This window comes from Cylas formicarius, unplaced genomic scaffold (assembly GCF_029955315.1).
Source record: "Cylas formicarius isolate icCylForm1 unplaced genomic scaffold, icCylForm1.1 PGA_scaffold_1__22_contigs__length_36826433, whole genome shotgun sequence".
NCBI lineage: Eukaryota > Metazoa > Arthropoda > Insecta > Coleoptera > Brentidae > Cylas > Cylas formicarius.
In genome coordinates, this window is record NW_026844264.1 from 24,871,974 (window position 1) to 24,891,890 (window position 19,917).

General features: G+C 31.4%; 3 protein-coding genes across 3 annotated transcripts; 1 reads left to right on the plus strand and 2 right to left on the minus strand.

Annotated features, from left to right (window-relative positions):
- Positions 1–1,598: 1,598 nt before the first annotated feature.
- LOC132696751 (cuticle protein 19-like) lies at positions 1,599–4,369 on the minus strand. Its single transcript, XM_060661759.1, has 3 exons — positions 4,326–4,369; positions 2,614–2,748; positions 1,599–1,997 (listed from the first exon to the last, which is right to left on the minus strand). The coding sequence occupies exons 1-3, from the start codon at positions 4,338–4,340 to the stop codon at positions 1,746–1,748; spliced, it is 402 nt and encodes a 133-aa protein (XP_060517742.1). The 5' UTR covers positions 4,341–4,369; the 3' UTR covers positions 1,599–1,745.
- A 1,207-nt stretch (positions 4,370–5,576) lies between these two features.
- LOC132696505 (cuticle protein 8-like) lies at positions 5,577–13,049 on the minus strand. Its single transcript, XM_060661365.1, has 3 exons — positions 12,978–13,049; positions 8,131–8,349; positions 5,577–6,061 (listed from the first exon to the last, which is right to left on the minus strand). Exons 1-3 carry the CDS (start codon positions 12,993–12,995, stop codon positions 5,804–5,806), a joined length of 495 nt encoding a protein of 164 aa, XP_060517348.1. The 5' UTR covers positions 12,996–13,049; the 3' UTR covers positions 5,577–5,803.
- A 4,762-nt stretch (positions 13,050–17,811) lies between these two features.
- On the plus strand, positions 17,812–19,618 carry LOC132697129 (uncharacterized). Its single transcript, XM_060662422.1, has 5 exons — positions 17,812–17,938; positions 18,005–18,185; positions 18,467–18,676; positions 18,727–18,963; positions 19,458–19,618. Exons 1-5 carry the CDS (start codon positions 17,812–17,814, stop codon positions 19,615–19,617), a joined length of 915 nt encoding a protein of 304 aa, XP_060518405.1. The 3' UTR covers position 19,618.
- The last annotated feature ends 299 nt before the right edge of the window (positions 19,619–19,917 follow it).

Sequence of the window (19,917 nt, forward strand, 5' to 3'; positions counted from 1 at the left end):
CGTAGGTACTAGCACATGTCAATTGAATCATTCATATCAATATAGTAGTATTATATAAGTTAGTAGCATATTCTTTGACATTTTTAGTTTTATTTTGTGAGGTAATAAAATTTGTGACAGCTTGATGCAACGTAACGTAGCGTTAAAAAAAGTACCGATTGGTCTTTGGCAGGGCATCATGATTGGCAAAATTGCAGTGATATTTTTGGAAATTCAGTAAGACAATGCCACCAACAAATGGAAGTTTTACAGTGGACAATTTGGTTACTATTTCATTTACGCAAATGCGTCGAGCTATGTTCCGGATGTTTGCATTCTCATTTTCTTCTGGCGATCCATTCTATTTGCATGTCTTTGCTCCTTCCACGAGGAAGTACCGCACATCTCTTATGGTGAGTTCAGTTAGTAGCTCAGTCTCCTAGTATTCTGCGCTGAATGAATGAGAGTTTTTTCCTCTTCTACGTGTCCTGTAAGGATTTCAACCAACACGCAACTGATGCTGAAAGCTAACTTTTGGTTAGCGTGGAGGGTCCCTTAACTAGGGCCCTCGATTGCCTCAGTCCCGGAAGACTCTCCCAATTGAGAAAGAACTCCCTTGTAAAGCATTTATTTCCCTCCACTTGCTTCAAGTTAGAACATTACTTCCGCATCCCAAGCCATTCTATTAGCCGTCTCACTGCCCTTAATAACTATATGAGTGGGTATCCAAAAGAAACTAACACAACCTTTGCTGACTTCGCTGCCTGATCTTTCCACGTATTGAGATCTCTCCTTTACAAAGTCGTATCCATTCCCGACAATTATTCTATCCTCAAATGAATAAAAGTTACTGTTTCATCTTGTATAAACCGAACTTTAGTATTCCTAAGTAGTTTGTTATTGCATTACGTGAGCTTCGCGTCAAGGAAACAGGACCAACGTTACCAAAGATAAAATTTTAGAGATCTGCGCTGATAGAACCATTGCATCATAGTATCAAGTTCACTGGGAACAATAAATCTTTTTGACGCGGCGTGTTGTATTGTTAACCCGAACCAGTGCCGCACAATCGCTTGGCTAATTAGCGAGGGAATATAACGGACCAAAACGTTTCGTATTTTCAGGCATAGTTGCGTCAGTCGTTTGGGAAAATTGCGACAGCGTTTAAGGTGTTTGCGTTTGGTCTCGCGGATTTAACGTTAAACTTTGCTGTTTTGTCATTTTCTCGTTCTCACTACCAAATGGACACAAGAGTTGGACTAGTGTTAGGGCTGGTCAATTTTTTATTTTTAATATAAGTTATTATGCGTTTGTGACGTCCAATTTAGCTATAACCCTCTTCAAGAACTACCCGAATAGGATACTTAGCAAATTTGGGGAATGCCAATAAAAATATCCACTCCATTTAGTTCTCAGAACAACGCGCACAATATCAATAAATAAATATAAATTTCATTTTATTTTTAAAATTATTTCGGTCAATTGACTGGTCAATTGACACAAAAAAAAAATAGAACAGCCAATTCCACAACGCTATGCTTAATGTATGGTAACTGGCTCTGGAAATAAATTACCATATTATCATTTGAGGTAAAATGAATGAAAACTTATAATTGGCATTATGATCTATATCCACATGATAAGAACTTCAAGAAGTTATTGAAATAAATACTATTCTATATACTATACAAATAAATACTAAATATCCTAATTATTGCTTCTAATTAGTCTAACATAGGTTAGCTTCTATTTGTTAAAATGATAGTCTAATAGTGGTTGTGCGTGTAACCGACGACTTTCGGTGTTGCCGGATGATAAGACGGTCCTATTTTTTTAACCACCGCGTTGAAACCGTTGACATCATCGGAAGTATAAGACACCACCCTGATCGACCCGTCGGGTTCCGCCACTGAGTACGAACCTTTCACCACGTCACCGTCGCGAACTTCGACGTGAGCTTTGTTGTCTCCGGTCAGGAAATCTGATACACCATAGTTGTAAACGTATTTTGGATGTGCCTAAAAACATTCCCCACGATACTAATCTTTTTTATGCCCCTGTCCGTATGAAATATGGCTCCTCAAATAAAACAATGTTACTCAATTTTTATTATTACTCCCTCTTTTTAGGATGCTTTTTTCGATGTGTATTAGAAAATGTATCTGGAATCGTAAAAAGAATCTGCTCTAGATAAAAAAAAAATCTGTTTTTTTTGGGTTTATGGTTTAAAACGAACTAATTTTAAATTTTTTGTTTTTGCTAATTCTAATCTTATACTTTCTCACACTAACTTCGTAAAGTAAGTGATCCAAATATACTACTGTTTACAATTCTTGTTGGTTCCTCGTGCGTCAATTGTTGATGAATCGAACTTGCTGTGGTTTTGGTTCTTCACTTTTCAGTTAAGCAAGTCGGTAAAAATACTACATTTATCCAATCATAGACTAGGTGCTTTTAGTAAAAATTGACAAATAATATAAAAAGAAAAAGTAGAAACATTTTCTTTCAAAGTTTCTATCTGAAGCAAATATTCTAAAAAAAAGTACTGACGAATTTGTGTTCTCTTACTTTAACAAAAAGGGAAGATATTACCAAAAACGGTTAATTAAGATACGACAATTAGGAATTACTTACATAATAATCTATTTCATCTTCGTTTGCAATATAAACGATAGGGCTATGGCCATATCCCTTATGCGGTATTGATGGTGTGACATATCCAGCATTCACAGATGCCGCGATCAATATAGTTGTAATGATGGCAGTAATCTACAATAATAGATGATAATGGAATTTCAATATTTGAATATCGTTAAAATGGTTATACTAAATGCATGTAAATCAACATCTAACTTCTTCCTGATGTTCTGGTGGAAGCACCTATAAATGGGAAAATATTATACCGGCGGATATGGTGCGTGGTGGGTTACAGTAAACAGAATAGATATTTTTGTGGTCTTTCAAAAATTAATTAAAATTAATTAATTTTTTTGCTTAGTAAAACAAAAGTAATTTGTTTCTTTGCCAGTGTTTTGAAGTTGTGTCACCTCATCCTCAGAGCACAATCATTCATAATGATTTTAAAAAAAGCGCTTATGTTTATCCTACTTACATATGTTTATTTGGAATATCTGTAAATGCTACGTTTACTTTCTAATCAATTTGTGTATTGTCTCTATGCCGACTAATCTAAAAATTCTAATACATTCCTTCTAAAAATAAGCACGACGAAAAGCATATTAAAGAAAATACTAGGCATTATTTTTATGCCTCGTTCTGTTTGACCTTTAATGTTGTGATATTTGTTTCTCGGTAAAAACAATGACAAATTTTAATTCTTTAGTGATAATCCCGATACTTAGAGGTGAACTTAGCGCTACAAGCTCGTTTTGCGAAGTGGTAGTAAATATATCGAATATATTCAAGTTTGGTATATCACGACCGCAGTTCAACGAGATAACATACGAATATATAAATATATTGTGTTGAGCTTTTTGTGGTTGTCACTGCGGTTTTGAAACAAGAGCACGAACTCAAATCTTTCTAAAATACCAATCAAAAGATTTTATTTTTTTTATGATTCTAATTTATTTCCCATTGCTTTCCGTTGTCATCCCACACACAAACTAACCAAAACTAACCAAAAATCTTTAGTATTGGACATTGTTTATTACAATACAAAGTTGACTGTAATTTTATGTTAGAAGCGCTTGAAAGAAATGGTAGAAAACCTATTATCTGTACAAACATTTTTTCCCAATATCTACATTTGTGGCTTTGCTTTCATATCTTTGTTAATTATTATAAGATGGGATTTTAAAATTTGGTTTATTAATTGTTACGGCTCTTTAAAAATATTAATAAATGACATAGCAATAAACACGTTTTATATAAAAATTTTAAAATATTGAGGGTTATTTGAAAAAATAATTGAATAATATACCTTTTAGTTTGTTGTTGAAATTTCAAATTGATGTCTCCATACTTGAAAAAACAATGATAAATATATTTTTTAGTTAATAACCTGACGTTTTGGGCAGATGGATCACTATCCTTTCTTGTCGGAGTTTTACCATATATCCGATGCATTGTGAAATTACGTCAAACTAAAGTCAATGAAAATAAGATGTTCTTTTAGTTGGAATTATATATAAATTTAAAATAATATTTAAAATAAAAAAAGACCAAATCTATTCCCAAATTTCATTTAGACGTCTCGAAAATAATAAGCACGTTTTCTGTTTAATATTTTCCGCACAATCATAAGCTGCAAATCTTACCGATACCTACAAAGTGAATCAGATTGATAGGAGCTAATACAAACACTGCGAAAGGTTTCAACTCACTTGAGCAATCGTCATTTCGCAGAATCCGCTGAAGATCTTCAGGTTCGAACAATAGACTGAAACTCTCGCCCCTTCCGTTATTGTTTATATATAGTTTTTTCGTTCTTTGAAACCGCCTCCAAGGTCCCGATACTTTTCAGAATTCTAATAAAAACCCGCCTTACAATACGTACTCACGCTGAAAGTACAGTAATTAACATTACTACAGACGTAGTAATGAATGGACATTATACGTCCATCTAGTTTTGTTTTCTCCGATGGATTGAGCAACATATTCAATTGCGCAAGGGATTGTTTCAGTAATAATGGCCTAATATGGTGCATCTTCAGCTATTAGTCTTAAAGAATTATATAGGGTGATTCAAAATTCAATTCAAAGATTTTAACATGAGTCCTAACTTGTGTTTTTTACATGATGATTTGTCATCATAAGGGTCTTTATTTTTTATTTATTTATAGGTATGCCACTAACGTTTTACAAAATGTAATATTTTTTTTAGACCAGGTAATGAAAAGGCCACTTTTTTTTCCTTTCTTTTTGTAGCTTCGCCTTCAAAACAAAAAATGCATATTCCTGGACTTGCCGAAGAAATCAATTTTATATTAATTTTTCTACGAATTTTACTTCAATATTTTAATGAAATAAAACTTTTTTTGTTTTAAGTAGAGCAAAGTTTATTAACGCTGTTTCCAATATATGATCAAAAATCCTTTTTCTCGAATTAAGTTATTATTGGAAATCAGTTTAGGTTAATTTATCTTATACTCATCAGAACCTAATTTCATATATATATAGCCTTGCAATAACATGATTATTATTAGATTATTAATAGTAATTTAAAGAAACTGCCAAGAACAAATCATAGAAGGAATTTTTTTATACCGTTAAGGATTGTAATCAGTATCTCAGTTTGCAAAATTCTGTTTATGAAGAAATATCTTTTATTCATTTTTAAATATAACTTTATTTTGTGTTTTTTACAGCAGTTTTATTTCTATTAAATGCCTTATCTCCACAGCACAAAATTAAATATTTTTTAATTACAAAATACTACTTAATTTCTCCAATGAATAATTGGAGTTCCATTTACAGACTATAAATAAATAATATGTTTATGCGACATGAATGATAAAGATATAAATTGTAACATAGTAAATAAGTCGCATTAAAAATATTACTAAAAACTAAAAAAGTATTATTTCCAATTCTGAAGGAGTCATATAATATAAATACAAATTGTGTCCCACAAAATAAAACATTCGCAATAAATACTGTGATTTTAAATACCATTTAGTTCTATACTATGGATATATGTATCAAGATCACACTTTTAGAATTAGATAAAATTAACTTTTTACCAAATGGATCCTTGTACAATATTTACATATGTTTAGAGTTTTACTGAGTTCCTTAACTCCCGAAAATTTGTATTCTAAACAGATTATATTGGGATTATTACGAAATTTTCCTTAATGTGCTAGTAATAACCACGAATATCAGGTTGTTCGTGATGTATTTCATGATCGCTGTCCAAAACTGATGGTGTCTTGTGCACAACTGCGTTGAATCCATTATGCTTATCGGCGGTGTACTCTACAGTTCGTATGGAACCGTCTGGTTCCACCACCGAATATTGTCCCTTAACTGTGTCTCCGTCTCTCGTTTCGTGCTGGCTCTTAATATCACCAGTGTGGTAGTCAGTCACACCATATTTGAATGAATACTTCGGAGGTGCCTATAGAAAAAGAATTGGGTATTATTATAATCTAGTAGTTTTGGCACAAGAAATTGTTAACTGTAAATTATTATTTTTCAAATTTCATTAAATCTACCTACACGTAATATGTAGGTAGGAGGTAATATACCGCGTGGCCATTTCAAAAATTGATTACTAAAGAGGACAAGAGAAAATTTCAAGAATGGCCGCCATGGGGGTAATAATTTTATATTACCAGTAGGTAAATCTTGACACCGTTGTAAAGCTGGGATAAATTCGATTCTTTTTCGTTAAATGGTTTTTGCCCTATTATGGGAAAGTGATGGGGAGGGACTTTTTCGGGAATAAATGTCGATAACTTCCGAATGGCTAAACGCACTTTGCCAAACTTGGAGTCGTTGACCAGGGCTGCTTTTAAGCTGCCAACGCTGTCCTAAGCAGATTGATTTAGATTTCCGGTACTGCGAGTAGAGGGCATTTTGCGACATAACCAAAAAAACTAAATGGAACGAAATTGTTATTGTAAAATAGAAGTCTAACACAGTAGTATTTCGATATCTTTTTCCTAACCTTTAATATTGATAAACACACTAAAACTCGAAATAATGTCGCATTTTTGGGAATATTTTCAGTTTATCTGCGATAATTAAATCCAAATGTTCGTAGTTTTAGCCAAATACATGTATATTTACTGGGATTTAAATTTCAAGACTGACATTCTAGACATGTGATAATAATTTCCAGCATTTTCTCTTGGCAGCTTTAGTTTTCTAATCCCAAATCTACAACGATTACTTTTAGCAGAGTGGTTAATATTAGGATTACAGAATTCGGCTTTTTACACTACTGTCTTAATTTTTCACATCACCAAACAACATTTTGGAGGACTAGCGCTTCCTTTAAATTCTATATTATGTATAGCAGTATATTCTATCGAAATCAAAATCTATAGAATAGATATTTTTACTAATGGCAGATAACTGTAATTATACCAATTATATTTATTTATACATTTTTCTACTTTAGGGGCAAAGCGTATGTTAACGCGTTATTTGTGAATTCGTTTCAATCGTTTTTCTCTGTGACTTTTTTCGACGGTCACAGCCTACTATTCCTGGTGTTATGTGTAAACAAACGGCGAAACAAAGTTCTTTTTGGTAACTGAAGCGCTTACTACCTACGAAATAGTACATTATCTGAATTTGGTTTATAAATAAATATTAACTCATAAACATAAATCCCATCTAATAACGAAAATTATTAATTTGATCGCATCGTTTGTATCATATGGTAAAAAATAAATAAGTGATTCGGTATCATATTGATTGATTGATAAAAATAAATTTTAAAAAATTGCCACTTTTTTATGAAATTAACGTTAGAAAAACCTTCGATATTTTGAATAAGCATAACAAGCTGCATGTGCTTTTTCCGAAAGTTTTCTAAGAAGTCCGATTATAATAAATTTTGTAACAAACAAAATAGAGCAAGATAATAATAAATAAATCATTTCAGCAAGTAAATAAATAAAGTAGACAAATAACTAGATCATTTACACCCTTTTGTTGCTATTTCAGTTTAGATCGAGTTTACGGCAACCCTCAAACATCCTGCACAGAAAGTAAGGAGTAATTAGGAAGCATCGTATTTCGACTATGCAGGCAGGAGTGTAGAATTTTTTTTGTATTTTGGGAATGTGCGATGAAGGTACACTTAGTTCTTTTTCTATATTGAAATCATTATTTTCCATTTTTTTAAATGTTATTCGCTAATAAGGCATGTGTAAAACATTCTTAAAGTAGCGCGATACCGCGCAGTTTAATCTTTATTGTACCTTACAGAAAACAATAAGCCTCAATTTGACACTAGAAACGCCGTGTTATATAACTATGGTCATTCAACGCAGATGCTAAGCAGATGTGTAATACATTCAAACGCAATTTCCCCAATAAAAAATGTTAAATCTGCATGCGTTTTCTATTTTTATAATAACGAGCTATACTGAGCTAACTGAGAATAGCAATATTACGATTTTATTGTTAAATTCTTTATCTTTGTCGATGTGCAAAGAAATATTTTCTACCCACATAATAGTCTATATGCTGATCATCGCTGACAGGTTGTTGGGCATATTTTGCTGGTAGCTGCACGTGTTGAATGTGGGTATCGTGCTGGACTTCGCCAAACTCATCTTCCCCGTGATACGGATTGTGGTTGATGTAGTTGCCGTCGCTATTCGGAATATCTTGATATACGATTTTGGGGTAAGCCAATCCGGATGACAAGTACGCCATACAAATTCCAATCTGGAAAAGAAAAAAAGCTCTCTTGCAAAAGCTGTTGTACTTTATATAATTTATCATGTGTTTTTAAAATACCGTTTTTTTGAATTTTAAATATCATTTTGGCATGGTGTTAAAATGGCATGAAATTTTTTTATTTTTTTAACACGGCTTAGTTAGTTTCTTAATAACCGGTTTATTTTTCATCAATAATTTTTAAATAGATTACTGCGCAAATTTTTTTCACTTACACTAAATCTGTACTCTTATTTCCTTATCTTATATGCACTATATGTACCCTAAATACTTCGGTCCCAACTTGGAGTCATTAGCTTCTGAAGGAAATATAAATTGGAAATAATGCAACAACGAAAATAATGATGAAATGATTTATTGTATCATCATAGTTCCAGAAATATGCTTCATGTGAAGTAAGAGTTAAAACTATTGTTATTCCAATTACGTTACACGAAGTATAAAAAAACTATAAATTTAAGAATAAAATACTTTGGTTAGAAGAAGAATCGTTGATGTAATAAAATTATAAATAGTAATGTTCAGATTTAATTAAAAAGCTTTAGGCCTAAGTATAACGGTAGATTAAAATAAAGCAACCAGTTACATATTTACTGTTCTGGAATTTTAAAATAAGTATTTTGAAATAATTTTGTATACGGCAAGACGAAGGAAATAATCACTAAGAACTGTTGGCTGGCTGGCTATATTACAAAGAAAGATGGATGCAAAATGCATGTTGATATATCAGCTGAAATTCAAAGTATTTTTTTCCAATTTTAAGAAAATATGTTTCCTAATCCAGTGTCGCAAAATAAAAATAATGCCGTACTAGAAGTTTGAGAACGATTTAAGGTAAAATACTATTCGTTTCCATTCATTATTAAAATGTGTTCCGTTGATCTGATTATAAATTATTTGCGTTTGGTTCGAAAAATATGTACCTGCGCAATAAGTTGATTCTGCTGAAAACTACGAATGTGCAGGATTTTTTCTAGTCGCAAGTGTAGCGTAAACTGTGTTTTTCTCCTCCTGTCTGTAAAATGTCTGTAAAGCGTCACTTTACCACGTGAGTTTCGTTTCCCACGGATCCGAGCCACTTCGGAGATTTCCGGGATTTTACCGCACGGGTTTGGGAACAATCGGATGTTTTCGGAGATTTTACGCACGGTTTGAATTTTGACGTGTGTCAATTCTGACGGTCGTGTCAGTGAATTTATTCGTGTTGTTTTGCAAACATGTACCGAAAAACTAATACACAGAAAAATGTTATGCAATATATCAGGCAATTTACATACTACGTGTTATAAGCTACAATTAAAATCTTGTGGACTAGTCGGCAAAAAAGTGACATTTATAATTTAAGTTTCCCATAGAAATTTTACATAATGTTCACACGAACTTTAGTGCTATAGCTTGCCAAGACCGATTGTGCGATTTTCAAGTATCCATGTCTCATCAGTACAAACAAAACAAAATTGAAGGTTAGGACCTGCTTTTCCTTGCTTATACGATCTTAAAAATTAAATCCTCTTCAAAGGTCTATCCTTGAATGATTTTTCTTCCAATTACAGTCTTTTTCTTTAAATAAATTACTTAATGATCAATTGTAAAAGTCAAATAAACAACATAACTATTAAAATTGTATTTATTCCGTTGTTTGATATCTCCAATAATATATCTCTCTCTGTCTAACGTACACAGTTAGAAAGAGACAACGATAGCAGAACCGATAGACGAATAGATTTAATGGCAATTAGTAAATATTTTGTTTGAATGGTACGAAACTTAGTGATCGGATAATCTGTTATTATTTTTAATTTGTTAAATCGTGATTTTTTCGTGACGGTGTCAGAAAAAGTATAGTATGCAACACGTCTAATGCCGTTTACCGCACTTGTTGCATGATAGACTATTTCCTCAAATTTATACCTTGTTTCTGATGATAAAATGCATGTCGTACTTCGATGCTGCATTAACGCAAGCATAGCTTTGGGTCAGTTTCTGGTTTACTTCGTTGTAATGTTTTTATCGCGCAATATTGCTGGTGAAGATGATCGCGTTGCGGTTTCGAAATGGTAAGTAATCTGAAGTATGCTTGCAATGCCGTCTAAAGTCAAGGCGCATCGTCATTTTTTTATGTCCGTCGGTTGAATGTTAATGTTTACTTTAAACGTCATTAAATAGCAAAAGAGAAAAGGAAATGAAATACATAGCTGGGTATCATAAACACCGAGCGTTACCCAACGTAGATGTAGGTAAATGGAAATCACTTCATCTCAAATCCGGAGAAGCTCAGCGTGGCGGCCTTAGTAGAATCCGTTTAATTGGTAAATAGAACATGTGAAACCATACGCCATCATTTATAAGAAGTAAAAGTACACATCAATTAGAGCGCCGATTAGGTTGTAAACAATTGGATCTCGGCAGTGTCGACAAGGCGTGAAACATATTCATGTAACGTCAGAATCGCGTATTAAGATTGTGTTATTTGCCGCTATTAATTAAACAAATCCAAATAATTACCGAAACCTTCAACTTTCGCTCATTGCCAGCGAATTTGTGTTGCCATAAATCACGAACTTCCAATTAAACTGAGTAACGAGCGATTGAACTTTGATTGCTCTGAAGTCATCGAAAGGGTTGATACCTTTGAAATCGTCCGGGAAAACTTTTTACTTTAGAAGGTTAACGGGACAAAAAAAAGAAAAAAACTGTCACAATAATAATATGCTTATTCTGTGTAGGATCACGTATCATAAATTTACTCTGCCACATATTGCAGAAAGTGACGCTAACAAATGTTTAAAGGAAATTTATATAAAATGCAAGGTCTCACCTACATAATATAAAATTTTTAAACACAAATATTACTTTAAATTTTATATTGAAAATAAACAAATCTTTCATGTAATTCTTAGCTTTTTTATTTTTTACATTTTCCCACTTTTTTTTTGTTATTTATTCTTTTATCTATATTTTTCTCATATTTCGTTTACTTTTTGTTCTTTAAGCATTTATATTTATTTAGTTGTTTATTGCTACGAGGCTTACAGATAGAATAAATTTTACGAGATGTTTTTTAAAAGCACTAGGGCCTGCAAAAATGTGTAAGACCTTGGCCTATTTGTTTTTTATTTCCATTTTTTCCATTTCCAATTTCTCTATTTCTTGTATGGTAAGAATGAGTTATATTTTGTTCTGTCTTGTTTTTGAAAATATCTAAAACAGTTATTTTAAAGAGACATGTCGACTCCCTAAACAGCTGTACAGAAGAATAATTTCTAGTTTGTTGGAAAACTGTTTTTAGGAAATATTTTTGCATAGTTTCCAATTTTTTAACATGTTCCTCCCTTATTCCTCCCCATCCCAAAATACTGATGCATAATAAAGTTTTAACATTTGGTGTTTATTTAAAATGTTTCTAAATTAGTTGAATCTGTAAATTAGTGTCCTTAGGTTGTTTACTACTGTTTGTAAATCTTTATCCAATTTTAATTGTGTATTCGTTGTTATTCCTAAGTGCTTTATTTTTTCTGTCGACTGCTGTTTGTATCTTTAAAGTGTTAAAATTTGGCTAACCCATCTGACATCTGTTTAAACCAGCTCAAATGTTTACTGAAATCGTTTTCCACTTTGAAAACTTGGTCGTCCGCAATATTGGACCTAAAACCGATCCCTTCGTGATAATATAGGAAATATTTTTTTTTAAATATAGGTATTATTAATTTTTGTTTCCTGTGTTCTTTCCGTAAGACAACTTTTGAATAGTTTCCAAGGTATTCCGCGTACGCAGACCTGCAAGACCCTGAAAGATCCCCAATATCAATTTATGATCAACTGCGTCAAAGGCTTTTTAAAACGCTGCAAGAACTTTTTTATTGTTTTCCAGTGAGCTGTAAATTTGTGAAGTTAAAGAGGCTATTGTGTTTTTGTAGACTTTCTTTGCCGGAATTCATACTGATTTTTATTTAATATATTGTTTTCCTCTAGCCACTGGACTATGTTATGTTTCTTATAAGTGATACTGGTCGATAGTTTTCTGGGAGGCTTTTGTCGTTTTTTTTTTAAATAGTGTTTTTACATTAGAGATTTTAAATTTTTCAGGACAGTTTCGTGTTGCAAAAATGTTGTTTATTAAATAAAGTATTAATTTCTTGAGCAAGTGGTAGTGTTATGTCATCAAAACCTGGTGATTGTAATCATTTTCTTTTCTAACCCTAGAGTTTGGATAAATCTTTTTTTCTCGAATTCCATGAAGAACATAACCAAGTTGCTTAAAATATATTATATAGGTTATTATAATTTTGATTGCAACTACGCTTATGGCCGCCTATATAATTTGAAGTAAATCCAGTAGTTTATTCTGAAGACAATTATAATAAGTTGAGACACATATTCGCAAAAAATAAAAATTAAAACAAAACCCCAATTTAGCAGAAATCAATGATTTTAAATGCTCAATGTTCATACTTTGTGTTTCATTACTAAATATATTTTTTTCAGCCGCGTTCTAGTTTTAGATTGTTTAAAAAGTCACAAAGGGTCACAAATATTTTGTAAATCCGAAAAAAGTAAATAAATGAATTATTAATTGTTTGAGCTTCAAGTTGACACTGAAATTTAAATTTACTCACCGTTAGTAAATATGCCATGTTTTTTGAAACCAATAAGTAGTTTATCCAAATAAAGCAGCGGATCACGACACTGGTGGGTTACTAAATGAGCGAGAGAAATTTCTTTCAGCTTTTATATGGCTTTCTTCATACGCACAATCGTCTGCCATAGGATGACAAGTAAAAAAGTGAAATTTTTTTAACCAATTTTGGGAAAATTGCGATGCATATACTAAGTTATAAATAAATTAATTTTTTTGATTCGAAAGAACTTTACATTTTTCTAAATTCTTCAAATTGAATATTAGTTTATAATTGATCATATAATTCTTCATAAATAATAATATGATATTAGACTATTATTAAAAAAATATGAATTACGCGATAATCTTTCCCATGTTTTATTTTTGTTCTTTAACCAGCAACTTGTTCAGTAATATTTATATTTTCGAACCGTGGTTTTTAATTTAAGATATGTTATTATTTTTCAAAGAAACTCTGGAAATAATTATAACAAAGTTGTTTCTATAGACGTTGTTTATGTAGACGGGATACTTGTTTTGGGTAACGTTTGCATATTTATTCCTTACCTATATACTTTGGATATTTTTTAGATCTTCTTAGTCTTTGTAAACTGTTTCTACCATTCAATCATTGAAGTTAATTTTTTTATATTTTCTTATACATTCGCGTGTTATTCAGCGATCATATTATTAACCCTCGGATTTTGTTCGTCAGTCCCCACTCCATTGCTGCCATGGTTTTTTGTGAGTGGACAAAAAAATCATAGCTGACCGTCTTACTAGACAATGCATGTGAAGTAGGCCCATAAATTTAACTCGAGGGTTTGTTTCGCTGTTTATTAATTTCGATTTAACCCACAGGGATAAGACAAGACAGTCACAACTGTGGCTTCAAAAAAATATACACGGTTAAAATTTCTGATGAGAACTCCGAGATGAGCGCTGAACTCCATTTTGTTTATTTAATAAAAATAGATAAATATATTGCAATGATTGATCACCTACGTTGTTGATTTTATCTAATTAAAATTTGAAATGCTTTTTACAGAAATCCCCTAAATCCTGTTGGAACTGATTTTGAACAAAAGGTTGTAAGGGGACAGTTCAAAATACTATCTATGTATATTTAGTGTATTAACTTTCTGGAATAATGTCACTCTGGTTTCATATAACGTGTTTCTTATATTATTTATATTTTAACTATGATCCCTAATCTAAAAGTATAATGTGATGTTTATGATTGTTGTATGGCTAAGGTGTGTCGCATTTGAAGCTCGATCGTTTACATTCTCAAGTTGTGCAAGGGTTACATTTTTAGCTTGGTCTTTTTCCAATTGAAAAAAAGCCAAGTTATTGAAAACTGTTATTATATTCTCGCGGTATCTTACCAAATTTTATAAAGAGTCACAACAAATCAATGTCAATTTTTACTAGTATGTTCTGAAAGATACAACCAAAACCGGCATTGATCGTCATAAAGAAAGGAGAATGGCTTTTTGCAATTTCAGTTGATTAAACAAATATAACCAAAAATGTCATTGCAGGAAGGTTATGCGCCAAACGTCTGTGTAAAAAGTTAGTATTTTAAAGTTTTTCTAAATGCATGACATTAAGATTAAAATATTAATAATCAATAATGTAATATATTTTGCTTTTCATATTATACACTAGTTTTTTAATATAATCATTTTGTTAATTCTATTAATAAAATGATCATTTAAAGTATTTTAAAACTTAAATGTTTTAGTTCTAGACGCAAGATTAATAATATAAATGTTGTTTCTAATTTAATAACAATAATGTATTTATTGTTTGGTTACATTGTTTAGGAAATTCTTCCAAAACGTACTCAGTTGTACGCATTATCATTGAATATTCTGAACCCAAGCCGGATACTTTATAATAGAAACAAAGTTACAGTAGTTACAGACTTACTGAAATCTGCCTGGTCTAATGTAATAATGTATATTAACCATAATAAATGTATCTCCCGAAATGTGTTACTTTTATTATTAACAAAAAAATAGAAAATTGTACAGCCTAAGAAATTTTATTCTTCAACTATTGCTAACTTTTAACGATAGTTTGAACAGTAAATAATTAAATAACAATAATTTGGGCTTTAACTTAAATTTTATGGCCAACTAGTCAAGCTAAAATACTTTTATAATATATGTAATTTTTGGTTTCAGAAAAAAGGCTTAATCACTGTGGTTTCATTAAAGACGTGAGTAAATATATAGAGTGTCTCATTTTAAAAAAAGTACATTTGAGTAAATGAAGAAATGAAATAAATCGGAAATTTTTTGTCCAATAGCGACAGAAATGTGTATTTTATCAAAGGTTGCTAAAGTTAAAGAAACAATGTACTATAAACTTGACAGAGTGTTTTCTAACCTAAAAGGAAGGAGAAGAATTTTTAGTTAATTTTGAGACGAAAATGTGGTATAAAATTTTTCATTAGGTCGTTTCGTTTTCTAAATACAAAAAAAAAATTCGATGCTTTTTTTTTATTTGTTAATGGTAAACGATATTCCAGGGATATTTAATATATATATATATATATATATATATATATATATATATATATATATATATATATATATATATATATATATATATATATATATATATATATATATATATATATATATATATATATATTCTCACGTATTGATTCACGGATGGAAAAATGTGATGACACTATATTCCGGGATATCATCCGTTCGCTCGTTGAACTCCGACTGGAATCCTGCATCCGACTGGAATCCTGCAAATCTTGCATCCGACTGGAATCCTGCAGACGTTTCGCCAAAATCTCACTTGGCATCTTCAATGCTCGCGCTCCGAAAACACTTCGAACAGTGTTATATATATATATATATATATATATATATATATATATATATATATATATATATATATATATATATATATATATATATATATATATATATATATATATATAATGTTATTGGTATTCGTTTACCCAAAAATCTCCGCTAGTAAACTAATCCAAAAGTTTACATATATATCTTTTAATCTGTGTGTCAAAAATAATCTGGTGTATGTAAAGGAATGACTATTTTGAAACATCGAAAAAAAATATCAATAATCTAAAGACGAAATAAGGACCTAGGAATGATATGATGGAACAAAATAGCTTTTGAAAGGCAAATATATCAAAATGGATCAAATTACGTCATTCGGAATTGTTTCTCTATAGTACAATTGCCACGGCACCACCCCATTTAATGCAGCCAGTGGCGTCAGTGGTACTTAAATTCGACTCAAAGATGAAATTTCGATGACCATTGTATGCTAATCGGAAAAGAACTAAAATCATAGTTTTTCGATATTTTAATGGCAAGGCCATTCTTATCCCGAAATTATTAACACGTATTAACACTTTATATGCTATCGGCTTACTCTTCTTAGCGAATACTATAAACTATACAGAGTGTTTGTTAACCCAAAAGGAAGGAGAAGAATTTTCACCTAATTTTGGCACAAAAATGTGGAATAATAAAATTGTCTTGTGTAATGTTGTGTTTTTAGATTGATTAAAATGTTAATTTTGAAACATCGAATCTATTGGAAAAAATTATCATACACACAACACCAAATAATGAAATAGGAATGATACGATAGAACAAAATATGAAAAACTTTTAAAATCAAAGATCTTAAAATGGATGAAATTACATCATTCTGAATAGTGTAATTGCCACGGCACCTTCCCATTTAATGCATCCAGTGGCGTCAGTGGTACTTAAATTCGACTTATTTAGAATGCCAATTGTGAACCTGGCGAAGAAACGACTAGTTAATCAAAGATGAAATTTCGATCACGATTGTATGCTAATCGGAAAAGAAAGGGACTTCCTAAAAAATCTAAACAGAAGTACATCATCATGTTTTATTTATTCGTCGAGATTAAATTAAACGCTTCAGGGGCTTTCGTTATTGTACCGCGTTGTAGTTAATTGGTAATTGGTTCTTCTTTAATTGCCGACAATATTTTTTTATCATAGTTTTTCGAATATTACAATTTTTATGCCAACGCGATTCTTATCACGAAATTATTATTAGCACGTATTAACACTGTATATGCTCTTAGGTTGCACTTCTTAGTCATTACTATGTACTATAAATTATTCGTTTAACCGAATCTACGCCAGTGAACTAATTGAAAAGTTTACATAAAGAAAAGTACTAAAATCTTTTAAACTGAGCGTCAAAAATAATATTGTGTATGGAAACAAATAGCGATCTCCGGTTTCTTTGACTTTTACAAAATAAAAAAAAACATGGATGGATAATGTTATTGTTTATTTCACCTATTATTTCGCTCTGCTTTGTCATATACGACGGGGAAATTAAAACTCAAAGCGTAAATCTCCACGAAAATGAACATTTATTTCATCCAAAAATAAAAAATTCAGTAACTTTTAAATGTTTATGCACCATTATTCATTGCACTGACTCCCCCTAATAGCGCCTTCAATAGGGATGGAATACTTCTCTATATCTCTAGGCACTCAGTATGTGGAATTAGGCTCCGATCCCTCAGTCCATTCGGCTCGCTTTTTTTGATCATTATATTATTTTAATTGTTGCGAATGTAATGCAATACTAAATTCTATTTTCAGGTTTCATTCTTAATGAAAAAAAAACATGAAATTTTGACTTTATGAGGATTTACTTCTACCTTAATTCCACTATCACAGCAGATATAACAAACTGCAAATATTTCCAATGAGTCTGAATAAAAACAAGAATCGATCAAATGTTCGTAATATTTGACATTAATGTCATAAGTTACGTTCAGGGATGGAACCTAGAAGAAAATTTGTAGCTTGCGATATATGCAAACGTTCTTATGACGAGTCGGTGTTGTTGCAAAATAGTGACAACAATTTCTACTGCAAGGATTGTTTTAAACAAAAGCTCTGTTCAAGTAAAAAACTTACTTTTAGAGAAGTATTAGTAAAATATGTGGCATCAAAAATGTTTTTTTTTTCAGGTAGAAAATTGTGTGACTCCGACGATATAAAAAAAAGCAAAGATGTGGAAAAGTCTAAACGCGAACCTTCAAAATCGAGGAAATTAATTCCCAACCCAGATATATATATTCAAAATGTCAATGCTGCCACGGAATTACATAGAAATCATAGTTTGACTAGTGTAATGTCGCTTTCGAAGAAGTGTGTCACCTTTTATATTTATTTTTAACATTTTGTTTAAAAATATTAATTTGTATTGAAAGGCAGTGAAAAATATTAGTAGTAGTGGATTAGTTGAGAGAAAAATCTTAGCAACTAATCTGGAATTATAGAGTCCCTGTTCTTTAACCAAAACCGATTTTTTGAAGGAGGCTATATAAAAACAAGGTTTTGACAAAGATTAAACGCCGTGATCTCTGATATCCTCGAATGCCTGTTGGTATGATAGCTTCAGAATAGAATAATAAAACTGCTCGTTTAAGGCCTCTTCAATGTCCTAAAGACGAATGCAACAAGTACATATCCATCGGAACGTTGGAGTTTCATTTCAAAACGGAGCACAAGGATGTGCCCGTTATTTGCCCGAATCTAGACGCGAGATGCGCATCGAAATTTTATCTCAGGGACATCAGATATTGTGTCGTTCAATGCATAGCTCTGTTAAAAATTGAGGATTTTAAGCCCGACACAAGGTGAAGTCGTTTTCATTTGACTTTGACTTGCAAGTAAAATACAGTTTTAGTGGAATTTCGTATAACTCAGCGCAGGATCCTAAGCCATTAATGATCCTGATGTGTACTAGGATCGCGGTTGTTCATACAGAAGAAGGAAACGAGGTGGAAAGAGATAGAGAATGTCGAATGACTCCGGAGCAAGAATGTTTCGGAGATGGGGATAGAATAATTGTTTGGGTCGCTTCGAATGTTGCAACAAATCTGAGTTATACGGTGGCTGTTTCTACTATTGATAGGGAAATACGGTAAATATTAAATCTTTTTTACCTAATGTGTTGCACTGATCCTTAAAATATGTATTTTTTATTTTTGCAAATTTTTAGCAAATAATGTATTTTCTAAGAATCCTTTCTACTATAAAATAAATGTCTAATGGAACATAATATTTTTTTATATATAATATAATAAGAATAAGAAGAATAACAATAATAAAAGTTCAATTTTATATTATGTTGTATTTATATTATGTCTGTAATGGTATGGACCTGTGTATGTGCGGCTATCTGTCGCTTTACCTTCATCTCACACTGTATATAACACTGGTTCAACAATATATAATTAAAATATTATGAAAAATTCAAAACACGTTCCGTTTTATAACTAAATATAACAGGATGTCGGAGTACTTTTTTCCCGAGCAATTAGAAGTCAATTAACAATTAAACTTTTCAAATTGGGTTAAAAAGATTAAATAATCGTGTTCTCGAAAGACCTTTCGACAAATATTTTTATTTTGCAGCCAGAAATATTTTGGTCCAGTATTAACATTGAATGAGAATCCAAAAAATCTTTGCCGTGACGGAAAGTGCCTGATTTTGACGCACATTCACTGTAGAGGTATGTCAGAAAATGGCGCCCAACCTCTTGCTTTAGACGTCGTTATACATGGACCTGACTAAAACCCCCATAAACTGTTGTATGTAGTTTGTTGAATAAATTACATATAGAACCTTGAATGATATATTTTATAAAAATGAAGATGCAATGCGAACTATACACTTAAAATAGCAAATATCGGGTCTTTTTCAGTGTTCATTTGGGAATGTTTTACTACGCTTATTATATTAATCTGACATTAATATAAAATGTTTTCTTTGTTTGCCTTGTTAACGTTTTCGTTTTAACTTCCCATGTGAGCTCTGACTTCCAGGTATGGAGAAGATTTTCTTTAGAGTTCTATTTACACAATGAATTACGAG